The sequence below is a fragment of the Triturus cristatus genome, chromosome 4_2 (genome assembly GCF_964204655.1).
Source record: "Triturus cristatus chromosome 4_2, aTriCri1.1, whole genome shotgun sequence".
Taxonomy (NCBI): domain Eukaryota; kingdom Metazoa; phylum Chordata; class Amphibia; order Caudata; family Salamandridae; genus Triturus; species Triturus cristatus.
Window position 1 is genome coordinate 322196342 of NC_140586.1, and position 13850 is coordinate 322210191.

Here is a 13850-nt window from a genome sequence, read left to right on the forward strand (position 1 = left end):
TCCGGAACAACCGGGTCCAAGTCATCCTTGTGACATCGTATTGGGAACGGAGAGTCTGGTATCCTGAGCTGTTGAGCACGGACAACTGTCCTCCAATCGGGCTGCCCCTTCGGGCGAGTCTTCTGTCGCAGCAGGAGAGGGTTCTCCACCAGTACCTTTTTGCGTGGAGATTGAGCAGCAGCAATTTACAACTTTCAACCTTTCACCCGAAGTCTGTAACGTTATCTTGCCAGCCAGGCATCCCTCTACTAAGACTATTTACACCTGCTGCTAGGAAACATTTGTGACATGTTGTACAGAAAGACACATTGATACCCTTCCTGCCCCCCTTTCTCTGGTTTTCCTGTTCATTCTTTCCTTTGCCCAGTAGGGCTCGGTTCTGGGCACTGTGAAGGGATACCTTTCTGCTGTGTCTGCTTTTCTTTGTTTGGCTCACCAACCTTCCCTTTTCCAATCTTCTATTGTACATAGGTCTTTGAAAGGCTTGAACATGTTTCCTTCCACTCCTTTCGTTATGCTCCAGTGGGACCTCAATCTCGTCCTCCTTTTCCTTATGTGCGCTGCCTTTGAGCCTCTGCACAATTGTCCAATCAAGATGGCCTTTCTCATGGCGATTACATCTGCCCTGAGCGTCCGTGAGATTCAGGCCTTGTTGTTCAAGTCTTCTTACCTGAACATCTACCCAGACAACTGGTGCTTCGTACAAGGGCTTCCTTTAGTCCGAAAGTGGTCATTACATTTCACGTAAACCAAACCATCACTCTGCCTACTTTTTACACTCTGCCTCCTCTCTCCAAGGAAGAGGAGCGACTTCACCTTCTGGACCCAAAAAGAGCATTGTCATTCTACCTTGACCACACAAGATTCCAGGTGAGCAACCACCTCTGTGAGGGGTATGTCGGAGCGAAGAAAGGACGGGCCATGCAGAAGCGCCCCCCTCCCCCCTGTTGGATTGTGCTCTGTATAAAGATCTGCTACGCATCGGCTAAAAAGCAACCCTCTGGTTTGCGTGGTCATTACACCAGAGCTAAACATGCCACCTCTGCGTTGGCACACAGATTTCTGGTCCTGGACATCTTCCAGGCGGCAGCGTGGGCTTCCTTGCACACCTTTACCAAACACTACTGCGTGGCCAGTCCGGTACGTAGGGATCTGCATTTTGCCCATTCGGTCCTGCAGGACTTCATGTGAAATTGGTCCACAGACCCACCTCCGGGGAGATATTGCTTGGGTGGTATCTATTCTAAGCTATGGAATCTGCCGCAAGAAGTCTCTATCAGAGGAACAAGTTACTTACCTTTGGTAACACCTTTGGTAGAGACTCTATCTAGCTGCAGATTCCTTACAGATTCTCCCTGCTCTGCGAATGGATTTGTAGGGACAGGGCTTCCCCTTTCAGGGCCCTAGTTTTCCACATCACTGATCAGTGGACTCGGGTCCATTCTTATTGCGTAGAAAGTTAAAAAGTAACGGTGGGGCCTATATAGGCACGCAAACATCATTACTGGCATGGATGCCAACTAAACCACGCAAACCCAAGTGTCGCTACCTACAGGTGCAGATGCCAATGAAACTAAGCGAAGCTACCTACAGGCGCGCACTGTTACTGCTCACAAACAATTTCCAGATCCAGTCTGATGCCTGGGGAATCATTTTATGATAAGGAATCGGCGGCTAGACAGAATCTCTACTAGACAAGGCATTACCGAAGGTAAGTAACTTGTTCTTCTTTCTTAAATGCTATTGAAAGGATGATTGGGAAATTAGCACAAGCCTGCAATCTTTAAAAACTCCCCCATTTGGGATGTTTGTATTGTTTTCTGGCACTTGCAGTGATGCAGAACAGGTCATTATTACCCTGTAAATTGACGCGTTTTCCAATAGTAATTATAGACATATACTTAAAGATTCCAGCATTCTTCACACCTGCTGCCCCTTTTTGCAAAACGTTCATATGCTGTTGCGTCTGTCACATTGCTCAAAGACCTATAATATAATAAATAGGCACAGGTATGTGACCACTAATTGATTGAGGGCATCATCCTGCCCTGATTATCTTCTGGGTTTCGGCACTAATCTTTCCTTTCACTAAACAATGTTAAATGCAGCCCGTTGCTGCCCTCAACAATTTTTAGGTTGAGCCTTTAGCGGCAGCGCGCATGCGCTGCTTGCTTTGCGAGGCATGCAGTATTCAGTATGGCGTGGAAGCTCCTCCCACTCTCCACCCATCTTTTTCATTGGCTTAGGTCCTAAATGCTGCCTTCCGATTGGTTTTAGGCTTGTTAGTCCCTCCTCATAACTCCATGTCGTCATTTGTATCCTTCCATCATGGCTACTGGCCCCTTTACTTTGAACACTATTTTCTTCCCGTCCTGGAGAACCCCCCCCCCCCCCAGTCCGTGACTTCTCTGGCTAAACGCCCCCCCCCATCCCCCCCGTTCGTGCCTTCTTGTCCACCCGCACTCCCGTTTCCAGTGCAAAAGGTCTCGCGGAAATGCGAGTCCTTTTGCATTGCAAATGCTTGTTTAGTCCCACTGACTGTCTGTCTGGTAAATTGATCCAGTGGAGAATTATTCTCCTGTAGAGAATAAGGCAACATTTTGTGATTTGGGATTCTTTCACTACATCAATCAGATGTTTGTTTTCTACATTTTAAAATCCTCCTTTGCAGAATTTGACAGGATTAAGGAAATTTGCCTCTCCAATGTGTCCACTTCTAACTGCTGTCTCCTGCATCTCCTTACATTTGTTCACAAGCCCTCCGAAGATGCTAACCAGAGACCTATTTGGCACTGTATAAAATTCCACCTAAAATAAAATATGTATTGAATTTGAACTCTTAACAAGGAAAATTGTGGTTTGCCTCAGATGCATGAGCTCTTCTGTCATCAGAAAGGTCTTTTTTGTTGCCTGAATGTTTTGAATGACCTCTATAACCCGTTGCCTGTTTCAGGTGAAAGTGCTGCAGAGTCCACAGCATCTAATGAAACCAGGGAACAACCAAGTTCAGCTACCACTGAGCGACCCGGACCTCGACCCCCACAATCTCCACGAAGACCACCTCATCCGCTGCCACCACGGCTGACAATTCATGCTCCTCCCCAGGAGCTAGGACCACCAGCACAGGTGCCTAATGCAATTTGAAAGCGTTTGAGTGTCTCTGTGCAATGTTCATTGAAATGTTAACCTCCTTTGTAATTGTTGGGGATGTGGGAGTGTTGACGCAAAGCAGTCCTTTTTGATGCACTTTTGGAACTCTGTTAACTTTAAGTTGTGTAGGTGGTTCACGTTTCAGCAGTCGGGCTCGGAGGAGAATAGAGATCTGAAAACATGCAATTCTAAATTCTACTTCTATGTCGTCTTTGAATTGCATTGACCAATACTCGACTAACAACTAGTCCTTTGCAGTCCTGGTTTATGATTTGCATTGGGGCACTTGAAGATACTGACTTATTTTAGGTGAGACTGAAGTAGATAATGGGGGATCACAAATTAAGCAAAAAAAGTACATTTTGAAAGGTGGTTTGCTTCAGCATGTATTGTTTGGATCATCACTTTGGCAATATTTGCGTATCTTTGTAAGCTACCTTCTATTATTTGTTGACTAGTTTTTGATGCATTTGTCAGTTGTTTATGGTGGGGACTGTCATGTTTTGGGTATTGTAAATTGATCTGTATCTTTAGACTTTTTTACGGATTCATACAATGTTAATGGTTTGTTGCTTAATAAAGGTATTTCACTATTTTTTTTTGTTTTAGCTTGTTTTTGAAAATCCTTTTTAGGTCTCGCCTACACAGCACGCATGCACTGTATAGGAAAAAGACCTTTAGTAATTGCTTCAACTTTTCAGGCAAAAACGTGCACGCGTTGCATTGCTTTCAATGGCAACGCGTGCACGTTTGGCGATTCCCTTGCGGGAGAGAGCTTTGGCGCCATGTGTTAGCAATTATCGCTCCTGGTGCTGCTCGCTTCCGCAAGGGAAACTCTTTCACTTTTGTTTTATTTACTTTTAACGCGGCGCGCACGCTTGTTCTCCTTTGATCCCTATTTTTCCCTTTCTCCGTCTCACCCTCTCCCTGCCGGTTTCCTTCGTCCCCCCCTCTCCCAGTCTTATCTTCCCTCTCTGTCTCTTTTCCCTCCCTCCGTGTTTACCTCCCCGTGGGTGAGGCGGTCTGCACCTGGAGAGTGGGATGGGCACTGGTTTACGGTGGGTCCTCACAGAGGAAAGGCCTCTTTGGCTGCACACCATCGGCCTGTATGTATCTATGACTAGCACCCAGTGATCTTTGAAGCGCTAGACTTCCCTTCTACGGAGGGGTCCTGAGCTCTCCCGTCTCTGCTATCAGAGTCTTCAAGTCTGAGGATTCAAACCTGGGCTCTGTATGCCAGCCTTCAGGTAGCAGCAGGCGCTCCAACCCGGCGAGCTATCTTAGCCTCTCTGCTTAGAGTTCTAAGACTCGCATGATGCGGAGCGCAGCTCACTAGCTGACTCGAAGTGTTACTGTGCCAAGGAGGAGTGCTCGTGTCCACAGAAAGACTGCAGAGGTGTGAGAGGTGTCCAGGGTACCCACCTAGCGGCCAGACTCCTGGCTTCCCAGCAGGCAGTGCTATACAGGACTCCTATATGGACTTCTGTGCCGAATTAAGGGGCTGGCAGCTAGTGAGCCACCAGTGTCAACCTCACCCCCCCCACCCCCATGGATGACCTCTTTGACCTCTGCTGACCTACAGACCTGCCCACCCTCGGCTCCTGGCGCCGCCTCACAGCGTGGGCGCGCCTTGTGAGTCACGCCACCTGTACGGAAGGTATTTTAAGGTGTCTGACCCGCAGCAAGCTCTCTCCTCCCAGGGTGTCTGGAAGGAACATGCTGGGCCGTCTCGCCTCACCTGTTACTGGCTCAGGACCAACAAAAGACACATTCACCCCCACGAGAGAGGGCGAGCGGGCTGGCGCAGGCACCCACAGGTACCGCAGCAGCACCCCAGTGTTAGCCCTGCCTGAGACCGTGGGCAGCACCCTCTGAGCTGGCACCATTAGCACTGAACCAGCTGAGCTGCCACCGCCTAGACTGCGTTTTTTCCAGTTTTATATCGCACGAATTTGACCAGAAGTTATAAGAGCACGTTATATGAGCAATGCGTGCGTTACACAAGGGCTTATTCACCCATTAAGTGATTTGCTCAATCACAGGATGTTAAGCCGACGCCGAGATTCGAACCTGGTTCCCCAGCTCCAGACTCTGCATCACTGGCTGTGAACCTGGATGAGAACCCCTGCTTACACTCCTAAGAGCTAGTACACCATGGACCCCTGCATTACACCCCCACTGACAACACAGAGCCAGCATTATGTGCACCCCTGCTTTACACTCCACTGACACTGCAGAGCCTGCTAGCAGTGCACGCCTGCTTAACAACCCCGCTGACACTGCAGAGCCAGCATACACTGCACCCCTGCTTTACACCCTCACTGACATCACGGAGCCACATGCTGTGCACCCCTGCTTTACACCCCCACTGACACCGCACAGCCAGCATTCTGTGCAGCCCTGCTTTACACCCCCGCTCACACTGCAGCACCAGCATGCTGTGCTCCCCTCATCCTAAGTTCAAAAGCCCCAGTCTGGAACGGGTTAACAACTGATATGTTCTACACATTTCTGAGGGCTTCCGCTCCGAGTCCTTAGCTCAGAACTGCATTTAGAGGCGACCCTGTGTTTTGGAGCTCAGAGACCTTAAGCAACCAATTTACACATTTTAAATAAAAAAGGCAGGCGATTCAAAGAACCACCATCTTACAAACGTTGTTAGTAATTAGCAACATTTTATTGAATAAGTGTGGAAGCAATGAATTTAGCCCGAAATGTGTAATCAATTCATTGTACCCGAAATGTGAAAGAAATCTGTTTTACCCGAAATGAGTTCTGGAAGCAATGTTTCATCAGCAGCGCGGACACAGCATTAACACCTATGTCGCAAGAGGCAGCAGAGAAAAGGGGCTGCGAATATAACTCGTGGACAGAAACCTGCTTTGGACGGAACTGAAGATGGGCATTGGGCGCGCGCCAGTTTCCGCCATCATAAAACCCCGTCCGTACGCGCGAGTCTGCAGAACATTGTTCCACATCTGACGGCAAATTGATCAAATCCGGGCGGCGAGGCCGCCGCGCTGTCAGTTGGAGTTTCTGCCGCAGATTGAAGACCTGAGTGCTACAAATATTGTTTGTACTGAACCAGTGAGGCATGGACCTGAGGTGCACCCCACTAGGCATGGCATTGTGCACTTACATGGGGGTCCAACCTGCACCGTGCCACTGGTCACATGGTTTAAATACACTGCTGTTCGAGGCATATGAGCTGCAGATTGTACACTTAGCATAGGTCGCCATCTGGTGTTGGGCCCGGATGTTTGCAGTTTGTTTTTCTTCTTGGACAGTCTTTGGAAGTCACGAGTTTGGTGACTCCTCCTTCGGTCCGTACTGCGCATGGGCTTCGGCTCCATCCTCAGATTGTTTTTTTCTGCCATCGGGCTCGGATGTGATACTTCGTGCTCCGGCTTCGAACTTCTACGGTTCCAGCCTCGACGGAAAATCCTCGATTCTTCGAGTTCCTTCATCATCTTCATCTCTCGAAGCGGCACTTTTCTCCATCCCGTACATCGACACCGGCCTTCGGGCCCTCCGCGACTCCGGTCCCGGCCGATGGAAAGGACTCCATTCAAAAAGTGCCCAAAATGTGGGTCTAAATTTCCCCACACTGACCTCCATCAGGTGTGTAACCTTTGCCTCTCTCCGGAACACGAGGCTAGAGACTGCCCCGCCTGCAAGTCTTTTCGATCGAAGAAGACCATCCGAGATCGAAGAGCTCGACGCACCATGGCGCACTCATCCTCGGCAGCTCCACCGGACATCTTCGGAGACGACGCCGAAGCTTCGGGGCAAACACACACCGAGCAGGAGGAAGACGTCGTCAGCGCTTCCGAGGCCGACGACTCCGACGTGGAGGACGTTACACCAGCGCAGCGGGCCGTGAGTACTATGCCCCCTCCCACCCCCGCGCCGAAAACCAAAGAGACTCAGGTTACTCCCTCGCCTGCCGGCCTGGGCAAAACCAAAACCAAAACTTCGATCACCCCACCTTCGGGCCCGGTGTCGAAGCACCCAAAGTCTCATGGCAGCTCGGGATCGAGCCAGCCGACACCCGGTGCCGAAAAACAGCATCCGGCACCGAAGACTGCAAAATCCAGCTCGACTCCGAAACCACCGGTGCCGAAGCCTGGACACTCGGCGCCGACCAAACACAAACACAAATCTGTCGGCACCGACGCTCCGGCGCCGAAACATCATTCAACGCCGAAACACCCGGAGACCTCAAAAAAGCATGGCGCACACAGACCATCGAAACCCCCGGTTCCGAAATCACCGGTGCCGACAGACGACTCGACACCGTTGGCTCTGTTTACACCAGACCCTTTACAAAAGACTTTGTCCAAAGATCCAAACACTGGGCTTTTGACTTTAACTACCAAGAAAAGACGCCTTGATGCTCCGGCTCCTCCTCCACCCAAAAGGAAGGACTCTGCTACTTCTCCCCTCAGAGTGCCCTCCCCACCACCGCCTCCCCTACCCACTCCAACTCCTCCACCGCCTCCACCTCACAGGTCTCCGCCACCTTTACCTCACTACGATCCGGCCCCATCCCCAGATCCGGATGATGGGGATCCGGACAATTACCCGGCGGACGCCCCAATGGATCCCACTCCACCAGGGACCCCAGATCCATGGGAGGATTACAATAACCCTGATATACCCAATGTACCTCAGGACGACCTATACCCATCAAGGCCGTCTCCTCCAGAGGACTCCTTAGGGTTTCATCATTTAGTGCAGAGAGCAGCACACTACCATGGGGTGGACATGCACAGTGAACCAGTAGAAGAAGACTTCCTACTGGATACATTTGATATACAAGACAAATCTACTTCCATTTTACCCATGCTTAAGGGTGTCACCAAGCACGCTACAGAGGTGTTCAAAGACCCTGTCAGAGCCAGAGTACTGAACCCTAGAATAGAGAAGAAGTACAAGGCGGCACCCACAGACCCTGCTTACATCAAGGGCCCTGCTCCCCTAGATTCCCTAGTTGTCTCCACAGCTAGAAAGCGGGCTAACTCCCAATCCTCAGGAGATGCCCCACCGCCAGACAAAGAATCTAAACTTCTGGACGCGTCTGGTAAACGCACCGCCTCCCAAGCTGCAAACATGTGGCGCATTGCAAACACACAAGCACTGCTTGCGCGATATGATAGAGCACACTATGACGAACTAGAGGCTCTTATGCAGCACCTTCCAGAAAAATACAAGCACAAGGCTCATGACCTCATACAGGAGGGTAAACTAATCACAAACACCTCCATTAAGTGTGCCCTCGATGCAGCCGACACTGCTTCTAGGGCCATAAATACCAGTGTCCTGCTTCGTCGCCACGCCTGGCTCAGGATCTCAGGGTTCAAACCTGAAGTCCAGGCATCCATACTCAATCACCCCTTTGACCAGGAAACACTCTTTGGGCCAAAGGTAGACGAAGCGCTCGAAAAGATGAAGAAAGACACAGACACAGCAAAGTCTATGGGGGCACTCCAAACACAAGCCTCCAAACGTTCCTTTCGACGCTCGTCCTTTCGTGGCACAGGTAGAGGCTCCTCCACCGATAACGCCTCTACCTCCTACAAGTCCCCTCCTCAAAATACCTTTTCAAAGGGCAATCAGAGAGGTGGTTACAGGGGTAACAACAAGGGCAGGGGCAAAACCAACAACACCCGTTCTGCCACCCCCCCGCACAATGACTCCCCTCCGCTCCCCCCAGACCATTCCACTCCGGTCGGGGGCAGACTACAAAACTTTATCCACGTATGGGAGTCCATAACATCGGACAAATGGGTGACCCAAATCATTCGGTCAGGGTACTGTCTAGAGCTAACATCTACCCCACCCAATATCCCACCAAGGCACCGTCCAATGTCTCAAGAACATTCCACACTGCTCAAACAAGAGGTACTTTCACTCCTGCAAAAACATGCTATAGAGCAGGTCCCCGTCAACCAACGAAATCTAGGGGTCTACTCTCTATATTTCTTAATACCAAAGAGAGACGAGACCCTCAGACCCATTCTGGACCTCCGGCCTCTAAATGCCTACATACACTCAGACCATTTTCACATGGTCACTCTACAACAAGTCCTCCCACTCCTCTGCCAGGGAGACTTTCTCACAACCTTGGATCTGAAAGACGCATACTTTCACATTCCAATACACCCCTCTCACAGGAAATACCTCAGGTTCGTGGTGGACGGGCAACATTACCAATTCACGGTTCTCCCCTTCGGGGTCACCACCGCACCACGGGTGTTTACCAAATGCCTAGCAGTAGTAGCAGCACACCTCAGACGTCAACATATTCACGTCTTCCCTTACCTAGACGACTGGCTGATAAAAGCCGCGTCCTACGACCAATGTGTGCAGCATACAAACAGCACCATCCAACTGCTCCACCAGCTAGGCTTCACGGTGAACTACCAAAAGTCCCACCTCATACCATCTCACACAAAGCAATACCTCGGGGCCACTATAGACACCTCCAAGGGTATTGCCTATCCAAACTCAGCCAGAATCACAAGCATTCAAGCCTTACGCAAAACATTCCTTCCTCAGCACTCTCTTCCAGCAAGAGTGTTTATGAAGCTCATAGGAATGATGGCGTCTTGCATTTTCATAGTGCCCCATGCAAGACTCCACATGCGTCCACTTCAAGAGTGCCTAGCACAACAGTGGAACCAGGCCCAGGGTCAGCTGACGGATCTGGTGTTGGTGGACGGCCGCACACATCACTCTCTGCAGTGGTGGAACACCACAAACCTTTCCAAAGGGCGGCCGTTCCTGGACCCGGTTCCTCAAGTGACTCTAACAGCGGACGCATCGCTCTCCGGCTGGGGAGCGCACCTTCTACACCTCACCATGCAAGGTCTATGGACGCCACAGCAAAAATCGCTCCACATCAACCATCTGGAGCTCTTGGCGATCTTTCTAGCCCTAAAATCTTTCCAAAAACAGATTTCGGGCAAAGCAGTCCTCATCCGCACAGACAATATGACTGCAATGTATTATATCCAAAAACAGGGGGGGACACACTCTCCCCAGCTCTCCCGCTTAGCCCAGAGCATATGGAGATGGGCAATTCCTCAAAACATCTTTCTCCTGGCACAGCACGTTCCAGGCGTACAAAACACCATGGCAGATCTGCTCAGCAGACAAACGCAACAAATACACGAATGGGAACTGCATCCACAAGTTCTTCACCCATTCTTCCAACAGTGGGGGCATCCTCAGATAGACCTCTTCGCCACCCACGAAAACAAAAAATGCCCAAGCTTCGCCGCCAGATACCCACACCCATTGTCCAAGGGCAATGCGATATGGATGAACTGGTCAGGCAGATTTGCATACGCCTTTCCACCTCTCCCACTAATTCCATTAGTGGTCAGGAAGCTACAACAGCACTCCCTCACACTCATTCTGGTAGCTCCGACGTGGGCCAGGCAGCCGTGGTACACCACGCTACTACAACTGTCAGTGGTACCACATCAAAAACTGCATCTATCCCCATGCCTCCTAACCCAGAACCATGGAGAAATCAGGCACCCGGACCCAGCTCAGCTCAACCTGGCGATCTGGCTCCTGAAATCCTAGAATTCGGATACCTTAACCTTCCCCCTGATTGTATGAACATCATCATGGAAGCCAGACGTCCTACCACTAGAGCATGCTATGCCGCAAAGTGGAAAAGATTTGTAATTTACTGCCGTAACAATACAATCAACCCTCTAGATGCATCCATACAGCACATCATATGCTATCTGCTCCATCTTCACAGGTGTAACCTGGCATATTCATCCATACGCCTACACCTAGCAGCGATCGCTGCTTATCTACAAAACAGGCAGCATTTATCACTCTTCAGAGTGCCCGCTATTAAAGCCTTCATGGAAGGCCTTAAACGAGTAATTCCTCCCAGGGCACCACCTTCCCCTGTATGGAATCTAAATGTAGTTCTTACACGACTAATGGGTCCGCCCTTCGAACCAATGCACAAATGTGAGCTACAGTTTCTCACCTGGAAAACAGCTTTCCTTGTAGCTATCACTTCCCTTAGAAGGGTTGGTGAAATACAAGCGTTCACCATACAGGAACCCTACATACAAATGCATCACAGCAAGGTCATACTTCGCACAAATCCGAAGTTTCTGCCCAAAGTCATTTCTCCCTTCCACCTCAATCAATCAGTGGAATTACCTGTCTTCTTCTCGCAACCCCAATCTGTTGCAGAAAGGGCCTTACACACACTTGATGTAAAAAGGGCGTTACTATACTACATACAAAGAACGCAACCCTTCAGGAAGACTAAACAATTGTTCGTTTCCTTCTCTCCACCACATAAAGGCAACCCCATTTCAAAATCAGGGATAGCTAGGTGGATTGTAAAATGCATACAAATTTGCTATCAAAAGGCAAAGAGAACATTATCTGTTCCCCCTAAAGCCCACTCTACAAGAAAGTTAGGGGCTTCTATGACTTTTCTAGGGAATATACCCTTAGATGACATCTGCAAGGCAGCCACATGGTCTACACCGCACACCTTCACAAAACACTACTGTGTAGATGTGCATTCCAAGCAGCAAGCTAGGGTGGGCCAGGCTGTACTAAAGACACTTTTTCAAACAGCTGCAACGGATACCGGTGGTCGCCGCTAAGGTTGGGTACTGCTATATAATCTATGCTAAGTGTAAAATCTGCAGCTCATATGCCTCGAACGGAATATGCTACTTACCAGTATGCATCTGTTCTTGGCATGTAGAGCTGCAGAGTTGTACACGCCCACCCGCCTCCCCGGCTACCTGTATCCGTTCCAGTACATCTTATTTAGATACAACACATGGGTTTCTCACTGTTATTACTACGCTCCATCATTTCCCTGTTGGCGAAAAACAATCTGAGGATGGAGCCGAAGCCCATGCGCAGTACGGACCGAAGGAGGAGTCACCAAACTCGTGACTTCCAAAGACTGTCCAAGAAGAAAAACAAACTGCAAACATCCGGGCCCAACACCAGATGGCGACCTATGCTAAGTGTACAACTCTGCAGCTCTACATGCCAAGAACAGATGCATACTGGTAAGTAGCATATTCCTTTAGGACATATGACCACAAAGTCACTGCTATCCGTTAGTCTGGAGAGTGCATCTATAAACTATGGCCAGAGCGTGTCACGTATTACTTCGGAAGTCTTGTTTCTGTAAGGGAAGCAGGAGTCAAAGAATGATAAATATGTAAGATTTTTGTGGGAAACGGCATTCATGCTTCCATGTTTTTAAAAAAAAGCCATTTTGGCCAATAAAGTTGGCTCAAATGAGAATCGGTTTACTTTTTTGTTTGGATGTTCTTCATGTCTTTTAAAAAAAAAAAAATACAAAAATTACCTTTAAAATGAAAGCCTGTATTTAAAAAACGAAATGTCAGTAAAAAACTTGAGTCCTAACTTAAACAACAAGCACTGGCATAGCAAATAGGTCTCGCCTTTGGGACCTTATAAGTGTTTTGATGTAGTTGCACAAAGGATATTGCGCCGGATAACTAAACACTTATAAGGTTCCAAAGGCGAGACCTATTGGCTATGCCAATACTTGTTACTAAGGTTATGACATTTTCCATGTTTTACTTGCTGGGTTAAAACAGCACATTAAAAAATAGTTTGTAGGTTGATTTGAAATTAGAGTGCGTACTTCAGGCTTGTATTTTCACAGTTTCTTCCATTCCAGACGGAAAAGGGGTGTTTTTTTTGTACTTGATGATGTGCTAGTGGTTGGTTGTTTTGTAGGAGTCTGTTGGTAAACTTGACTTAGTAGATGATTTGAGTTGAAAAATGCTAGTATTGGATTTTTTTTAATGTGGGGAGGGGTTCTTCTCCTCAACAGCATCGAGCTTTTAATATGATTCTGATGTCCAAGACCATAATTTGGTGTCATTCCACCAAATTAGATTTACTTAGATCATGAGTGTTTCATTGTTTCAAGTTAATCTCTTTGAGGAGTGGTGTGCTTCTCTATTAATATTTTGATACCTAGTTAATATGAACACTCATTATTTTACTGTTTAACTGACAGTTGGCTAAACCAGTAATGTGACTTAAGGAAAATCAAACTTTGCATTAAAGCTTGTACGTGGTCGGACCCTATGTGGTGGTCGGGAGAAAGGGGCACAACAATCAGATGGGTTACTGGACCCCCTTCCGATCCGTCCTACTATGGCTCTGCTGGTCAAGCACTCTTTTCCATATTTGAGATTTAAGGTAGTGAGGGTAAATTGTCCAAGGCATCTCGGGGAGATTGATTGGGGGGCGGAGGAGGCAATAGCTTGGAACGCAACAGACACAAGAACATATTGTCCAGAACTTCAATTGCGCTGCAAAATGTTATACTAACTAGTGCAATTACAGGATTGTAATCCTCTTTGAGTTCTTAAGCGAGGCCCTACACGCCTTCGTTTTAACCCACTTCGGCCCCCATGGAACATTTTCTAGGATCTACAGCACTCCATGTGTAACATGGGGATAGGTACAGGTGCAGTTCCCTAAAAATTCCCCCATAGTTTAACTCCACACAGCAGTTCAGTTAGCATTCACCAATTCAAGATCTCCTAGTTCTTGTAGCAGGATTTTTATCTGGGGTAACATGCATTACTGTAGATGCAGCTCTGGCAGTGTGGAACAGGTCCAGTCAGAGGTCCTCCTCCTTTAGC

The 13850-nt window shown here is 48.6% G+C and overlaps 1 protein-coding gene across 8 annotated transcripts in view; it reads left to right on the forward strand.

Moving 5' to 3' along the window:
• The window catches only part of TPR (translocated promoter region, nuclear basket protein), a 645150-nt gene that overhangs the window by 480495 nt on the left and 150805 nt on the right, over positions 1–13850 (forward strand). For all 8 annotated transcript variants that reach the window (XM_085601673.1, XM_085601674.1, XM_085601677.1 and 5 more), the window contains exon 43: positions 2954–3126. In XM_085601673.1, coding sequence (XP_085457799.1) covers positions 2954–3126 — 173 coding nt within the window. The remainder of the gene's footprint in view (positions 1–2953; positions 3127–13850) is intronic.